The sequence below is a fragment of the Drosophila ananassae genome, chromosome 2R (genome assembly GCF_017639315.1).
Source record: "Drosophila ananassae strain 14024-0371.13 chromosome 2R, ASM1763931v2, whole genome shotgun sequence".
NCBI classification, from domain to species: Eukaryota; Metazoa; Arthropoda; class Insecta; order Diptera; family Drosophilidae; genus Drosophila; species Drosophila ananassae.
The window spans coordinates 24,343,279-24,360,857 of record NC_057928.1 but is presented as its reverse complement, the minus strand read 5'-3'; the positions used below and the strand labels follow the sequence as shown (position 1 = coordinate 24,360,857).

The following is a 17,579-nucleotide window of genomic DNA, read 5'->3' as shown; positions in this document are numbered from 1 at the left end:
TGCACTTACCGTGATAGTGCACTTTGGGATTCCCTCGCTGCAGTTCGTACAGGATGGAGATGTCGTTGTAGTAGACATACTTCAGGCTGCCCACAAAGTTGTTGTGCGATGCCAGACCCTTCTTCTTGTGTAGTTCAGGTCCGCCGCCGAAATATATCTCTGGATCGAAGAGAAGATTTCCGCTGGCCGTGGCTGGAAGTTCCAGGACTTTCTGCTGCTGATCCAGGATAATGCTTACCGTTCGCTGTTCGTGCAATATAGTCAAATTGTGCCAGTACCCTCGAGTTAAGTCATCCGTCAGTACGGTGCTCATCACATTGTCGCCAAAGTCCATTTCGACATGAATCGATTGGTTTTTAATGGCAGCCGCTATATACTGATGCTTCAAGGACTCTCCACTGGCATAAAATAGGGCCGAGTCATCGAAATTGGTGCGGAATATCAGACTTATTCGCATGGTTGAGGAATGCACACGATCCTTCCAATCGTAGATTCTGTAGGACACATAACTGGCTCCTCGCAAAGTAATTATTGTGGCCGCTGCAAGAAAGCAAATGGCATTTAATTAATTTCTTAAATAAATTTGAACCTGTTCTCTCATAAAGTTAAGCTTAATTCCGCCATTAGCATATTTGCTTTTAGCTTATCAGATACTACAAAGGGCATTTTTACCAAAAAAAAGGTTTCCTTTGATACCGTGGAAATTAAAATATTATATTATTCATTATACCAGTAAAAAAATGAATTATGGATTTAAAAAGATAAATACAATCGTCATTAGACCCATTTTTTCTGTCAACTAATACCTTTATTCTTTTAATAGTTTATAAAATTGTATCAATTTGTTATCCTTTTAAATTAAATGTAGCATATTAATTTATACAGAAGATTCGTTTTTTTAATCATATCCATGTAGTGGACACCAGAGTACTTTAAAGTTCGACCCCCGTTGGAAATTTTTTCGTCCTTTTTTTATCCCTTGCCACTGGTGTATTATCTTCCTGCCACACACACACATTCCTTCGGCCAACGCAAAACAAGCAAAAAAAGCATGGCCAGAAAGAAAAAACGTCAGTGGGCCACAAAAATAGATTATATTGTTTGTTCTATGGCGGCCTTTAGGCGCTTGCTTGCCATGGACCAAATGTGCAAATCGTGTAACGCGAAATTGTCATGAAATTTTTTGCACTCCCCTCTTAGTGGTGTGGGTGTCTTGTCTGACAGTCGCCGCGTGTTGGCTGCTTATCTGACACAGCACACGTGGGCCATGCTCAGCCGATAACGCATCGCAGTTCCCAAGTATACTTTAACCAAAAAACTACGAAAAGTAAGTATTTTTAGGCGAAATTGTAATCCATAAAAGACATAAAGTATATAACTAAAATTCTATCAAATATTGGGTGTCCCCTGTTATTTAAGACGTTGGTAGAGTCTTTAGAGTACTAGTTTATTAAAGTCCTTTAACCCTTTTAACAATTTCTCACAGTGCATTCCGCCCAAGCATTACTAGCCTTACTTCATAATTTTATTTGCATATTGCTGGAGTAAAAACTTTCTGCAGCATTGCCACCAAAATGTACTACAATTTTTTTCTTGTTGATTCGCGGTTACCTTCATTGGGCTTATGTTAATGCAGATGCATAATGAGCGGATAGGTGGCAGTGCTATGAAGGATGCGTGTTCCCATTACAGGAGTCCGCACCGGGACACAACAACTTTTTTTTTTGTCTTGCCATTTTTTGTACCAAAATCCCGGCAATTCTGCAAGACCCTCAAACCACTGCAAACTCTTCCGAAGACGACCCGCTGCAAGGGCTCTACCGCCAGAGGCTTAAAGCTGATGGTGTAGCTGAGCAGGCCCTGGGGAAAGTGGCGGCGATAGTCCCACGGATATGAGAGTATCCCCGACAGCTTGCTGTGGTCCAGAAATGACCGCTTCACGCTGTGGTGTTCCTTCAGGGAATCTGCTGGGTCTGGAATGATCTCATTCTCCATCCAGAGATCGGGAAAGATCCGAAGCACTCTGTGGCTCGGCACATCGTTGTGCGTAGCCAGACGGACAAACTCCAACACCACCTCAGGGCTGATCTCCGTATACAGCTGTAGGCACATCCTACCCAAGAATTGCATGTTCTCCCCCACTGTTATATCGAAGTACAATATGGGTCGGAGCAGTATCTCAGAATTCCGCTTTCCCAGCCGGGGCGATGGCAAGTAGGGCCTAAACCTAGCCACAGTCTCGTCAGAGGCTTTTTGTTGAATGGGCTTCAGGGGCGCTACCCAGGGATTGCGGGTCTTGACCTTAAGGGAAAAAGCGCAGAATGAGAAGTTCACTTTTGGAGATACTACATCCCTTAGTTACCAACCTTTGCCTTAGCTTGGGACAGACGACAACCCAATTGCCTGTTTTCTTGGCTTAGACGTTCCACCAATTCCCGGATCTTTCGAGAGTGCTTGTCAACAGCAGGAGCTGTGCGGTTAAAACATTTCACGCTTCCATTTAAACGCTGAATCTTGTTAATGCGCCCGAGAAGCGATAGGTTCGTGTGCAAAATATTCTGTTTCTGTTGCAAATCCGTGCAAAGTTGGGTGCGATACTTGATATAGCTGTGGTCTGCGGGCTTGGTCTCCAGCGAGTGTCCGTATGATTTCACCAACTTGAGACGATTGTGATCGATTTGGGCCTGGCGCATCTCCACCATACTTTTGAAGGTCGTCACGTTGATGTCCGAAGGCTTGACATTGCCCACAGATCGCATCACTTTCCGGAATTCCATGTAGTTGGGCACTCTATTTTTGGGCAACTTCTCCACCACCATTTTTGAGTTGGCCAGCAATTCACTAGCCACTTTGTGGGCTCGCAACTGGCAATTTCGCGTTGTCGGAGCATTTGCATAAAATTCAGAAAAGGAAACTGAACGCCCTGCCATTTTTGTTCGGGAAATACTTTACAGTGTACGCTCTACGATTGCCGTTCGAGTTAAACTAGCAAATTTGTGGACTCAAGCAATTTGTGGGTGTATGTTTGGCGTGTGTGTTTATATTTGAGCTAAACAAACCAAACACAGACTGAGTGTAAAAGTTTGATTTATTAATGGAAAGCCAGCTTTGATGGGATAAACAAATCTCGCTATCTAACCCATTGACATTCGTTTACCAAACGGCAAGGTAAATATTTTGTAATAGTGGATATATGAAACGAACTAGTTTTGATTGAAAAAATTCAAGCCAATGCAAACAGTATTTATTATTTGACAAAGAAATTAAATTATTTTACCATTTTCGGCCTATCAAATGTTTATTTTAAGATTTTATTTTAGTCTTAAATTGTGTTAATTCGCTTTACATTTATTTGACACACTTGCGAGAGCTATTATTTCATCATTGCTTTTATAAATATATTTTAAACAAAACTCTGAGCTCTAATCAAAAGTGATAATCATTTTAATTAGGAAGTTGATATGTGTAATAGTATTGAAAACATTTTTCCATTAATATCTTAGGCAATTTCAAGCTAGTTTTTAGTTAATGAACGTATGTATGTATCATCCAATTACAAAGTCGTAAGCTTCAGCTTTTATCTCGCTATAATTGCATCTCCGGACAATGCATCACGACTGTCCTTTGAACTGACAACTGTCAGACGAAAGCCGGAGATGTACTTAGCCCGGAGAGTCATCATATCAGGCCTGTTGCCCTCTTTGTCCGTCTGCCTGTTTGCTGTCTCTTTCATGGTTGCCATTTCAATTCGTTCATGCCGGAAGAAGCCAAAAAATCTTGTAGTCTCTTTCAGAAATGATGATGCCTGGTTTTTCGGGAGCTAATGATTTCCCCAACTGAACGCATTTCGGTGACACTTTTGGCACGGAAAATTGTAAAATCAGAATGAGTGAAAAGCCAGCTGCAGGATATGATGAGGGCTCTAAGAGTAAAGGGGGTAAAAGGACTGTAGCGGGTATCAGGACGAGCTGCATATGAACAGGCTTGTCCTTGTACTGGCAGTTGTCGTTTTAGTTATTGCATTACAAAAGCGTCTGCGTTTGATTATGTCTCATGTCCTATGAATACCCTGTATGAATTTTTATGGCACTTGGATAAATCGGAGGAATAATCCTTATGGCAAAAATATTTGCTTTGATTTTTGAAAATATTTATGTATTTTCGGACAAATTAAATATATAAAATTCTTCAATAGAGGTTTGTGAATTATTTTAGATCTCGGGAATTGCTTCAAATAGTACAATATTTTTATCAATTAGTTAAAGTTTGAAAGACCTTATCCTTAGAAACTTTTTTATAGCAAGTTATTGCTTAATGTTTTTTGCAAAATATTGCATATCTTCTAAACTTTACTATGATACTGCGACATCATTTTATTTTCCAATTTATTTAGCTTGAAAGTTAGAATAAAATATTTTTTTTGTGTAATTATTTTCTCTTGTTCTCTATGTGCGAGGTTTTAATGGCCTGACACTGTTTCCGTTCCAGGAGCAGTTCAACATGCAACCGGCAAACCATAGGGCAGTGAGTGGTGGCACTGTAGGGGTGTGTTCGGGGGCTCGGGCGTGTGGGCTACAGAGCTACATCTGTGTAATTTGCTTGCACTTGCCGGCACTCGTTACGTAATTGTGATCAGTTGCAGTTGCAGTCGAGGCACCAGGCGCCGTAAATGCTTGACAAACTCGCACGTCATGGCGGCCTCTCTCTTTGTCCTTGACAGACGCCATTTAGGCAGACAGTGAGGGCTATATAGGGGAGAGGTGGGGAGTGGAGTTGCACGCAGCATTTTCCAAAATGGCCATCGCTGTCACGGTTGCTGGCAGACCGTTAGCGATGCTTTTTTTTTGTATTTTTTGTTCATTTTGCAATTTGCAGCTGTCCATTGCATCAATACGTGGCATAGCCCCTTCCAGCTTCACCTCCCTCCGGCACTCCACTCATTTCACTATCCGCGGAGTCAGGATTTTATTTTGGATTTTCCTTTTTCTAGCGCATGGTGTGTGTGCTGGTCTGGTCATCATTTGCATGCAAATTTTTGGCAAACATTTCGAATGCAAGTGGGCCAAATCTGAAGAATGCACGTCGATATGCCCTGACTAGAGGAAAGGGTTTTCCGGGTTTTATGATTTTTATTAAAACAAAAAGCTTGAAACTTGTGAAATTACTTTTGAAATATTCGTAATTTTCAAGAAAATGAATGCTCAGCTATTGTTATAAAAATAGCATTTTTTGTAGCAAACTCAAAGTTTTATAAATACATTTAAGTGGCAGTTTTAAAAGCTACAATTTTTGTCCGGGAATGTTATTTTAAACCCCTTATTCGACACTTCTGCAAAAACCTGTACAATGTCGAAAAACATAAACGAGCTGCTCAATTTTTAATAGGCCTGCCGATATAATGGCCTCGCGTGACTTAATTGAGATTATGGCGGCCTGGAATTGGCTTTATGTCATTAACTAAATGTCGGATGTTGCTGAAGGAAGGGCAGGAGAGCAAAAGGATGCAGACGGGCTGGAAAATGGCGTGTATATATTGAGCTTAACAAACTAATTTTGCGCACATTCTGCCTGGTGTGGCCGGGGCTGGTTGGGCAGTCAAAAAGTCAAACACTATTTTGCATAATTTATGGTCAGGTCATTAGCGTGTTTAAAACTATATAGTGGCCGGGGGGTAGGTTCTGGAGTTGACGGCGGTTACCGAGGGAGAGGAGTGCGGGCGGCGCTCGGTTAGATGGCTAGTGGCAGTGGCTAACCGCTAGCAAACAAACACAGTTTATAATTAAAACAAAATGGCGCCCCTAGAGCCCCACACAGACGTATATAGATGGATTGCCTTTATGTGGGTGTTCAGATGGATGTTTAAAATATATTATTTGTTTCATTAATTTATAAACGAATATATATTTATTAAAAACTTACAAAATTAAAGATTCTTACAAAAATGACTATAACATAGTTTCTTGGAACTGAAAATGACACTCAAAATATATATTATTCTCCCTCAGTTCCCCAATTATGATCCTTTAATATACCTTTAAAATATATAATTTCCGTTATGTACTTACTGTAAATATCGCAATGCTCGCCCTCGTAGTGAGTGCCGAAGCAGTCGCAGGATATGCCGCCATAGTGGTTGATGCAGCGGGATCCCACGAAGCAGAGATTGTGTCGGGAATCGCACATGTCGGAGCATCCCTCGTTGACATTCTCGTGCTTGGTGGCCACCAGAGGGGCGATGGGCAGGAGGTCGGAGGCGGCCTTGCCGGAGCTCAGGACCACGTTCCTGATGCAGCCCACAAAGGATTCGGTTATATATTTCACGCCATGCAGCTTCTCCTCCGAGGAAAGGCCTGTGAAATTGCAAAAGCAAAAGGGGGCGGGTCAGTGGGCAGTCTACCACAGATTAATTAACATTCTGAATATTTGGGAATGGATTTCGACTATATCTGTGTGTGCTTTGTGCTTCAGTGAGGGAATGGGTTGGTGGTGTGCGGTGGGGTTGTGGTGTGGCCATGTCGGATGACCATAACATAATTTCGTTGTTTGCAGTTGAAAGTTTTGATGGAATTTTCGGACGCTGCCGTTGCTAGAGATTTAAATATGGCTTAATTAAAAAAGTTGTCTCCGCTCTGTTGTTGGATCAACGGGCTAAAAAAAAGGAACAAAATATGGACTATCTTCCACGAATATTAAAAGGAAAGCAAAACCAATTACTGTTACGGGCTTTTACTATTTGAAGTCTACAGTGATTAAATTTTGACGCTAAAAAATTTGTGGTTTCAGAATTGATACTTCCCATATCACTTATGTATTATTAAACCGCTAAAACTTATTTAAAAGTAAGCTCCCTTGGAAGTTTATTGATTGCCAGCTTTCCATTTCACTTCCACCATTCATTGTGTGCCAAACTCCAGGGTTTTTCTTTGAAAAGCAACCACAACAAATTTATTTTGCCAGGTCGAAAAATGCACCTACACACACCACACGCACACACTCTAAACCGCTTCATTCAATCCAAACGAAACTCTGCGGGAGGTGGCTTGGCAAAAACTAGACCAAGCTATGTCGGTAGAGTGCAGTCAATGGCCCATTCTGTGACGGCCTGCTCCGCAGACCCCTTCTGACATGGTCTCTGCTGTTTGCAACGTGAAATAATTAAATTTTCAAATAACGGACAAAAGCAGGTTTCAAAGTCATACACATAGTTGAAAACTTACAAGTCCGATTCAATGGGAAATGAGCAAGTTCACTTCGTATTTTACTCTTTTAGTTTCTCTCTGTGTGTCGGATGAGTCGTCTAATTCGATTTTCTATTTTCAGTTGTGGGTGTCAGGGTGCTAGTCTGCATATATACAGAACTATAGATGTATGTATGCCTGTATGCTTCCTAAACTTTCTATGCTCGATTTTGATGCGATGGTACATGTGTGAATTCCGCGAACGAAAATCATAGCATACATTCGAGCGCTGCCTTTAATATGATTGATATGTGGGGAAATCGGTTGGACTGGTATGTATGAACCATGGACAAAATATTAGGTTTATTAAATTTTTGCTAAAAGAATAGTAATTTGGATCTAAAAATTCACAATTCAACAAATTTTAATAAAAGTGTGTGTGACAAATTTGGGAATAAAGGTAATTTCCGCGGGTTTTGTTTATCTAAAAAATAATTTCCGCTCAAAAATGATATCATAAACACCATTATTTGCAGTTCTTATTTAAACAAAATTAATATATTAAGCTATTTTTTCTATCCCGATTGTTATTCAACCCACAATTGATTTGGACACTCACCTCCGACCAGGACCACCGACGGCAGATTCGTGGAGACTCCATAGTTGTACTCGTGATTCAGTCCTTTCAGATAGACCTCCTCCTGACTATTGTCGACGCGTGCAATTAATCTTGCGCCATGGACATCGATGCGCACCTGTGCAACAGACAGCGAAGGATGGGTTATAGAGCGCAAAACCAATAAACCAGCCATCTAGCTGAGGGATGGGGGCGTGGCGTTCACACACAGACAAATGATAAAAATTTATGAATTTATGCGTTTTGGCTCCGAGTTGAAGTTGCAAGTTTTTGGAAAGCGGCAAGCGATAAATTTTTGTTGCTACTGTTTCTGATGCTGCTGCTGCCGCTACTGCAATTGCATGGCTAAAAATCTACGAAAATGAATTGCAACTGCTGTGCGCACATAGTTGGGGATCAGCTGAAATTCATTACGAATTTGCGTGTTATTTATGAGTGCCTGCCGTGTGTCTATATCAGTGTGTGAGTTGTGGTATACGGAGGAAAATATATGCAAAACACTTAAAATCTTTAATTGACAAATAGATATTGAGTGGTTTTCGGGTTCAGAGTGATGGTGACACAGTTCAAAGAATGCTAGTATTTTTTTATTTGGAGATTTAAAAGTTTTGAATCCTTTTCTCTGTGCACTTTTTCCAGTTTTTGTGTGGGGGTGTGATTAGTAGGGATTCTGCTTGTTTTAAATATGAAAACATGAACTAAACTGGTTCTGCTGCTGCTTTCCCAGTAGCTCCTGCCACTGTTATTGATGATGATGATGCTGACGATGCTTGAGGGATTGCGGTTGAGCTACATGCGTGGAGCTGAAGCAGGAATAGAACCAGCAGCCGGCAGTCAGGAGCACATACCGGACCAGTAACCACCAGACCCATGTCCGAGGTGAGTTAACAAAGTTGAACGCACATAAATCAACTAGCTCGCTTTGTTATAAAAGTTTGATAAAGCGTTTTGCACACATGCACACAGGCAGCAGCACACATTCCGCATTGCAATCTTGCTAATTGCTTGCTGAACGCATGGCCATGCTAATGTTGGCTCTTGGCCAGGCAGTTAACCGAATTTCGTATACCCTGCAGCGTCCTGCGAGTGTTAAAGCCACTCATAAGCCCGATACCCCCGTTGAGAGCCCCAATCGGGTGTCAGCCTCCCTTTGGGACATGACCCCGTTTTAGAACCCACTCACCATCACACTGTGCCATTCATCTCGATTCAGACTCTCGCCCACAGTGACACTCGTTGAATGCTTGCCAAAGACATGGACCACCTTCAGCTGGCCCTTCTCCACAATCACATAGAGTGCATAGGGGTCCAAAATAATGCGATCCGGATTCTTAACGTTGTGATAGACGAGCAGGCCGTGCGGCAGTCGGGTGCGGAATTGAAATGAAATCTCACGACAAAGTCTGAAAAGACACAAAGAGGTGCATTACCATCAGTGTTGAAGTTTCAGTCTACAAAGAAATGCTAATTCACAAGGGGTTTTATGTCAATAAATGGAGATATAACTATGGAAAATGTATAAATTTTTAAGAACACTTTAAGCTTACGTTGCCCCGCGCTGTAGTTTCTTTCTTTTATAGCATGAATAAAAAATCTTAAATTAAAATAATATAATTTAAATCGTAATTTAAAACATTCTGAAATACCTTTATATGTAACTGACGTACAAAGTTGGCTGCAAATGGCCAAGGCTTCATCACTTATTAGCATACATGTGAGGGAAATGAGAGGGAAGAGTAGGGAGGTGGGCTTGCCTGACAGAGTTTTAAATTTATTTGTTCGTTGCTCTTGACTGCTGGTGTTTTTGTTGCTCCTGCTGTCGGCAGCCACATGAGTTACAATTAAAACTACAGCACAAATTGCCAACTTGGCCAACTAGTAGCCACTGACCAGCAACAATGAAGGCAGCAACAACGTTCAGTCAGAGCAGGTCCTATTTGGCAAAGTTATGTTTAATTTTATTTGCCTGACTGTCTGCATGTTTGTCCAAAATGTGCACAGTGTTTGCTTCATGTGTGTGTGTGTAAGGTTTCCGTAAATTTAAATAATATTTTTATCTTAATTTTATATGCAAATGTCAAATTGAATTTTAAATTTTTACAGGCTAAGAGATCTTGGGCCTGAAGTCGTTTGGACTCCATTTGTGTGTCACAAAACGGACAGAAAGGTCTTGCAATTGAGCAGAAAATTAACTTTTGACCTGATTTTAGGATGTCCTCTGTCCCAACTCTCTGGCAGTTTTCCAGTATTTTTAGTGTTGGATGTAAGTTACGGATAAGATTGCAGCCCCCAAGAAAATTGTTGAAAGAAAATCAATTTCCAAACTGTGAAAGCTATGTCAGTTTAGCTAATTGCTTTTGTACACAGCTCTCCGTTTTAACTCTACAAAGGTGTCATGTTGCTAAAGAAATATGTTTTCACGAAAATTAAGTCACAGCCCTCATCAACCTTTAAAAATCAAAGTTTATCCATCCTATTAATTTTGATATTTGTGTTTTTTAAGTATATAGTACATGTTTTTTTAAAAGAAAACAATTTTTGGCCCCCTTCAGCCTTTTTGGTGTGAAAGAAATCAAGCAAATTTAAGCCAAAAGGCCAACAATCCGCTAAATGCAGCCCGGCACGGGAGCTGATGGCTAAGAGCTATGCAAGTTCCAGAGGCTGCCACCTGCCAGGTGGTCAAAAGTCCCCCGCCGAACTCCCGGCCCACTCACCTTAATTGAAATGTCTGTATGATGTCGCCGTCCATTTGGATGAACGTGTTGTTCTTCGCGAAAACGAAAGTTTTGCCCTGCCCTGTCTCCGCGAAAGTCAGCTCGGGGCCTCGCTGCTCGATGGGCACTGGGGTGGTGCCGTCTCCGCCCTCGGCACCGCCCATTCCGTCCGCCGCTTGCGCCGGACTCTGGGTAAACGGCGAACCGAGGAGCATGGAACTTTCCGTGGTGCTTGGTTCCCGGGTCGTGGACTGCAGGAATGGCGGCAAAGTGTCTGCAAGTGTTGTGACGTCAATTAAAATGGCCACAAAGTAAGCGAAAGAATGCAAATTAATCCGGGAAAAATAGAGAAAAGGGCCAGTTTTGCAAAGTTTCTTAAGTTCCAACTTTAAAAGAACTTTACATTATGGAGACTTTTAGTGGTAATCAAAGGCTTTCTTACGTGGTCCGCCAATGCAGTGGAAGAGGCACTCGGCCTCGGTGCTGAAGCGATTCTGGGGATTCCCCTCGCAGCCGCCCCAAATGAAGTTGGTGCACTCGTTGGTGGTTGGCTCGTAGCGCCATTTATAGATGTACTGCTTGCAGGGTCCCGGCTCCCCAGGACCTGTGCACTTCTCATACTGTTTGTCCTTGGGCGCCTGGATCATGGCAGAGTTGTTGCCGCTGATGGCGCTGCTGCTTCCGCTACCACCTCCACCGCCGCCGCCTCCGCTACTGCCCCCACCACCCATTGGTGAGCCTCCCGGCGAGATTCCTCCCCCCGAGTCGCTGGGCAGTAACTGTCCGCCGGGGTTGCCGCCGGGCAAGCCGCCAACACCACTGAGACTTATATTGTTGCCGACCATGCTGCCGGGACTCCCCCCTAAAAGCACTGGCATATTGGAGCCACCGGCAGTGGCGGCGTCCGACGAAGTCATGTTGGGCAGATTCAGGCCTGCAGCGGAGCTGACCAGTGGCAGCAGCACCACCAGAAGCTGGGCGAAGGTCATTATGAGGACGGAAGGCAGCCCAGGCTTGCAATTGGGATGTTATCTGTGAAAGAAATAAGAAGGTTGTAAAAGGGATATTTATTTTTATATCTAAAATGTTATATGTCTAAAATAGCAACTATCAAGCTAAAGTTCTAAAAAACAAATTTAAATACTTTAAAGAGATTCATATTAAATCTATACATTTACAGTGATGAGTCGCATAATCTTTGGCTCATCTATGCAACTGATTTTGGGGAAAACTTCTTTTTTTTGCATTTTTCAACAAACTTGTGGTTATCATGCTACGTATTAAGTCTTCTACTGGAAAACCAAGATTCAAGATTGATTCCCTTTTTTGTGAGAGCTTAAATCGAATGTCTTTATCCGGTTGTGGTACTATTTTTCGACATTCCTAACCCTCGTTGTTCATTAGATTTCCTTGTAATTGCACAATAAATTTACCAAGGCAATTTACTTGCATGTCACAAGAGCAGACAGCACAGCACAGCACAGCCGAGAACAGCACTGAGTCAAGCCAAGCAAGCAGGGCTGAACGAACAGAGCCATCACAGCTTATGATTCCCGGCTACTGGAGAAGTTTACTATTGTCATGTGCGGCACTAAAATCCCATTTACATCATCATCCTCATCATCATCAGTCAATGTCTGTGTTTCTTTCCCTCGGAGCTGGCTGAGAATAAAGCGAGGCTGCTGCATTTCTTGATGCCATTTAGCGAAAGCGAAAACGAAACGAACTTTTCTGCTTACACTTCCGCCGGAAATGTGACACTCACACAAACACACACACACTCACTATATACATATATATATGTGTATAAAAGACCCTGGATAGAGGAAGACGCATGAGTTTGGGTTGATTTACAAGTAGCTTAGCACCATCAACCGAAAAAAGTGTCAAAAATTTCAAAATAATGATGCGCACAGTTTACACTAAATGGGCAGGACAGCAAGCAGGGCGGGATGCCAGACATGGGCGAACTAAAAGGAAATAGGAAATTAAGTTTTCCATCGCCCCTTACCATGCCCCATACTCGACAAAAAGTGAAACTTTTGGAGCTGCTTTTCACATGGCTCAGCTTATGGCCAAAACTTCGAGTTGGCTCGTTTCCATCAGCTTCTCTTCGGGAGGCATTCTTTTTTGTCTGCCATTTCCGTTCATAAGCAATTTTTAATTGTGGCTTTCGTTGCCCAGGCAGCATGAAAAATGAGCGTAAAGTCGAGCTGCCGGGCAGAGTTCATGCGAATTAATAAACCTCAAAGTGTTGTGCGGCATTAGACTTGGGCCCGGATCGTATTCTGGGGGTTCTGCTCTCGGTTTCTGTCCAAAATAAACACTTAAATAAAAATCGTATTTCATTTATAGATGAAGGCTTAAAATGTCATAAAATAATGGTGGAAAGCAGACTCAATTAACTTAAATTGTAATTAAATGAAATATTTCTTAAGTTAATCATGGCCGTCATTAAGAGATATCACTTTGAAATAGTTGAAAGTAGCTAATGGAATTTTAAAGATAATATTAAATTCTGTGAAATTTAATACACTTTTCCCGCAGTGATGCCTCATGCTGGCAAAAATTATTGATGCATATGCCGGGCTGTCCAGGACGTGCGTGCCATCCGGTCGTTGAGTGGGTGCGGAGGAGGGTGTCTTTAGATGGATGGCCCAAAAATTGCAATGGGTTTTTGGCTGAAGAGCTGCATGACCGAGAAGTTTGCCTGCCAACCCGGCAATCCCTCTTTTCCCCGTTCATGGGACCAGGCAAGCGTGAAAGTTTACCTAACTTCGCAGAAAGGATTCCAAGAGAGGCTAGAAGCACTGCCTAAGGACCAAGTGCAAAGGATTATGGGGCAGGGGTAGGAAAAGTGCAGGAAACACTGTTACCTGCGGCATCCTAAGCCGGCCACTTAGGTAAAAAGGCATCGCCAAAGAATTGTCGCGAAAAAATCACGGCCCAAACGAAAGGCCAAAACCGGATTAGCAGGAACGAGCATGCATAGCATATTTGGCCTGAAAGTCCTTTAAAAAGCCGATAAAACTCGAAATTGGTATTCATTTACCGATTATCCGTCAGTATGGAAGCATCTGTGGCATACGCTCTGTTCTTGCACCGCCAGGAGCTGCAACGCCGCGAGGCAGTCTATGTCCACGTTTCCAGGACCAAGATTCAACTGACAAAGAAACTAATTGCCGAGCAAAAGCAGCGATTATCCTCCTGCAGTCCCGAGGAACTGGAGATCCTCAGCAGGGAAACCCAATTCAAAAGGCAGCTTCAGCAAAAAGTCAAGCATAGAAATAAGCAACTGAAGGCATCAAAGTTAATTACTTCAAAGTTAATGAATATTAGTGATTTAAATTTAGTTTAGTTAAGGTCGTTTAGGTTAGTTTTAGTCTCAAAGAAATAAAATTTCATTAAAAAAATTAAATCAAAGTGTGTATGTGTATTTAAAAAAATATTCAATAGGCTTCTGCATAATTTTCGTTGTGATATATTCTCATGTTTGCCCATTTATTTTCGCATTTATTTTTCCGTCAAGCTATTCAATTACTTGAAAAAATAGTCAATTTTTATTTACAAATTCCATCATTTATCAGCGGAATGAATTCAAATTTCATGAGCGCCACCAATAAATTCTCACTTGCGGTCGAAGTGCCCGCCGCTATCCACCCATTTGTTTTTAATTGTTTGAATTTTTTCCTATCCCTATGAAGGATACTCATTGATCGATGCACTTTCTGCAACTTGCATCTCACTTTTCCCCGCTCTGATTTCATTTCCGCGCTTTTTCATGTTTTCCCAGCAAACTCAAAGCGATTTAAATTGAGCGCGCTCTCGTTTACAACAACAATACCAATAAAAACAACAACAAATGTAAAGAACAACAAACTAAGTAATAATAGAAACCTGAGGGCATACCCTGCATTTTCCCCACTTCCCCCTGGAACACTTCCCGCCAAATTACACGTTTTGTGCTCAGCGTCGACGCCTTCCGCGCTATATACCGTTATAGCTACATATCCGTATATGGCGGAAAAAAAACGCCGGAGACAGTGCCCTGAGAGGAAAGAGAAAGGACCGAGGAACGGGAAAAAGAATAAGGGAAGAGAGCAAATGAAAGCAAAGTGAAGTCAAATTAAATTAAATGACAGATGTCTGACATTTTGATAGTCGTGCGTGAGTCTCTATACTCCTTGATGTTCGTGCATGTGTGTGTGCGATATAAACACATGCAAATAGCCAAGGACACTGCAAAAACATAAAGGCCAAACAATGTAGGGAATTTTGTCATGTTTTGACAGAATAAATTAAATTTGCATTTAAGGTATCCTTGAACTTTAATATCAATCAATATGGTTTTTTTTTTTATAGTTTATTTATTGTTGTTTTTTCCATTAAAATGTATTATTTTAATAGAATTGTAAAACTTTTCATTCAGAAGGATTAATAATTCAAAACTAGGTATATTGCATTTCCGATCTTTTCAGTGTTTAAACTAAACTTGTTTATTCGCCTTCGGGATTTTAAATATTATTTTAGACTTAAAAATAATGTTTTTGAAACGTTTTAAAAGCATCAACGTATTATTTCAATCATTATATTACGTTTTATTATTTTCAGTGTCCAACCGGTCTGTGTGTGTAAATGTCAAGTGTCGCAAGTCGAAATGCACATGCATTTGCAGAGACGATGGCGTGGTTAAGAGGGGGTCATAGGGGAAGGGCCTGCCAAGGCATGCCAAGACATTTGCCCTGACGGGGAGTGAGTGTTTGTAGTTGCTGTGAGCATGTCTCCCAAGTGTTGGTCGCGTAAGGGTAATGAATTAAAATAACTTGATTGCATGAAATTGAACGAATTGTTGCCCAAGGAAGTCGAGACTGAAAATGGGAATTGTTTTGGGGGGATGTCGGTGATGTCGGGGCGGGGAAATGCAAATGAAAATGAAAAGGAAGGCAAATCGTGCCACGATGCGAGCACAGCTCGCGGATATTGCACTCCTTGTGTTCCGCTGCATGTGCCCGTGCATGTGCAAAAATATTTACTGAAATTTGTATATTAAGTGACGACGACAATGGCAAAGACAACAACAATGGCCTTTGTCGTGCATGTGTTGGTCTTTGATGGCGTCACGGTCGCGTTCACCAAGTGTGAACGGATATATATCTCAGAGAATGCATCGTATAAGATCTATGTGTGTTCCACAATAGGAGTCAAGCGGGAAGAATGCGCGCTGCTAACTGCGTAGGAGTCGTCGCTACATTTTCAGGAACAAGTCGAGATCCGGGAAGACAAAGGACATGAGTCAGGATACTAAATAGTGTGGAGAAGTGTATGGTACGAAGCTGCAGGCATTTAACCGTGTCGTTCTGCTCCACCAGACTTCGTTATGTGACTTCACATTACAGTGGAAATTGGTTAAAGCCAATTTTTCGCAAAGTTTCAATGGTTAAAGCGAAGAATTCGAGTTGTTCCCTTTAAACTACCATGAATTGTGAAGGGAATTAAATTTTCCGTTTTATTCAAACCACATCCTTTATATCCGAAAAATACTGTGGGAATCAAGACAAAGCAGACTAGATTTGTGCGAGCATTTTCGCACTAACAAATTCAATTATTTGCAAGCACTTTTAAAATGATTTAATGCCGGTCGCTCCTTGCCCCATGCCCGTCGCCTCGTTGAAGCACTAAGCCATTAAACGAAACTATAAATGTTTGTATTTAGCAATAGTTTGTTTCACAAGCCCGCACTGGCAGACAGAGTCGAGTGACACTGCATTTTGGGCCGGCTTAGAATATTAAATGAAATTTATACGCCTGGCTGGGTGCGTTGAGCCCAGTTTCAGGATTGTTCGACTTTGCTGCCCGTCCGTCATTTTGCCCGTTTCCGTCTGGCCAGCTCCATATGAATTATAATTGCCTGTTATTTGGCTATTGTATAAATAATTATTATTTAATTTGCTCGCACTTGCTTGGGCAATCACGCTTCTTGTTTCTTTGTTTGGCAGCGAGTGCATCGGCCCAACGACCGGCAGCAAAAATGTGCAAGTTCCTGATTTCTGAGCGCTTTTTAATGGGCATTGGAAGCGTGCTGGGCATTTTAATGAAGTCACTTTCGTGGGACACAACTGTTTAGAATTAAATTATGAGTTTACATGAATAAATCTCTCCTTACCCTGCCGGCATATCATAAATAGCCCATTGCAATAGCCGTATCCAGGATATCTCTTTGCTTTGAATAAATTAGGGATGTTTTCTTTGAAGATACTAATTTCATTTATTTCTGGAGTTTTTTCTTGTACTTTAAATTAATTTATTTAATAAACACAATTCTGTAGACACTTTTAAAATCTTTTAATCTGAAAAGTAACATTTAACTTATTCATTTCACAAACTTTGTTATGACAGCTGCTATGGTTAATTACTAAACATACTTATTCTCAATGCCATTTTCTATTTACAACCACTTAATATTTGTAGCACAATTTGTACTCTATTTTATTCTTGTTGCATCATCAAACTATGTATTATTTAAATATTTAATAATTTTTTTTATTTATTGATTTGCAAATTGAGGGTCTGTATTACGTTGGGTAATTTAATTGGCATCATTTATATTTGACTTGCACTTGTTATTCCATTATTGACCTCGTTTAATTTTAATGCGGCAATAATATTTATATAAATGCATTTCCGGCGATGAGCTTATTTATTTTTATTAGCTAAAAATGAGCATGTTAATAGGGGAAGCACAAAAACACACTCTGTTATTTTTATTGTAATTCAAAATTAAAATAAGCCACCATTTTGTTTTGTTTCACTTCATGTACGTACTACGTAGATATATTATCGAAATTATTGAATTAAAAACGCATTTTGTGCATTCATTTTTATGAACTGGCCAGAAATGGCTTAATTTCGCCAATTACGCGAAATTTAAATGGGTAACGAACACCGGAAAAAATTTCACTAGCATGGAAACGAACTGGAGATCTTCAACCATATCGATTTAATTTTTCCTGTTCGGGCTGCATCTGGGTGTATTTAACACACTAACGCTCT

General features: G+C 41.1%; 3 protein-coding genes across 6 annotated transcripts in view; 1 reads left to right on the top strand and 2 right to left on the bottom strand.

Moving 5' to 3' along the window:
• Positions 1-17,579, bottom strand: part of LOC6507352 (contactin-associated protein-like 2) — a 59,179-nt gene that overhangs the window by 36,372 nt on the left and 5,228 nt on the right. For 3 of the 4 annotated variants that reach the window (XM_014909685.3, XM_001956156.4, XM_014909686.3), the window contains exons 2-7: positions 10,972-11,561; positions 10,530-10,803; positions 8,999-9,218; positions 7,798-7,933; positions 6,066-6,350; positions 10-540 (exon numbers count right to left, since the gene is read on the bottom strand). In XM_014909685.3, the coding sequence (XP_014765171.1) occupies positions 10-540; positions 6,066-6,350; positions 7,798-7,933; positions 8,999-9,218; positions 10,530-10,803; positions 10,972-11,518 (1,993 nt within the window). In that variant the 5' untranslated portion in view covers positions 11,519-11,561. Of the gene's footprint in view, positions 1-9; positions 541-6,065; positions 6,351-7,797; positions 7,934-8,998; positions 9,219-10,529; positions 10,804-10,971; positions 11,562-16,692; positions 16,821-17,579 lie in introns of those variants that run through there. The other variant, XM_032454674.2, reaches the window with a different exon arrangement.
• On the bottom strand, positions 1,429-3,113 carry LOC26514469. Its single transcript, XM_014910139.3, has 2 exons — positions 2,367-3,113; positions 1,429-2,301 (listed from the first exon to the last, which is right to left on the bottom strand). The coding sequence occupies exons 1-2, from the start codon at positions 2,928-2,930 to the stop codon at positions 1,687-1,689; spliced, it is 1,179 nt and encodes a 392-aa protein (XP_014765625.1). The 5' UTR covers positions 2,931-3,113; the 3' UTR covers positions 1,429-1,686.
• Positions 13,548-13,947, top strand: LOC6507713. Its single transcript, XM_032454678.2, has one exon. It carries the CDS (start codon positions 13,597-13,599, stop codon positions 13,885-13,887), a length of 291 nt encoding a protein of 96 aa, XP_032310569.1. The 5' UTR covers positions 13,548-13,596; the 3' UTR covers positions 13,888-13,947.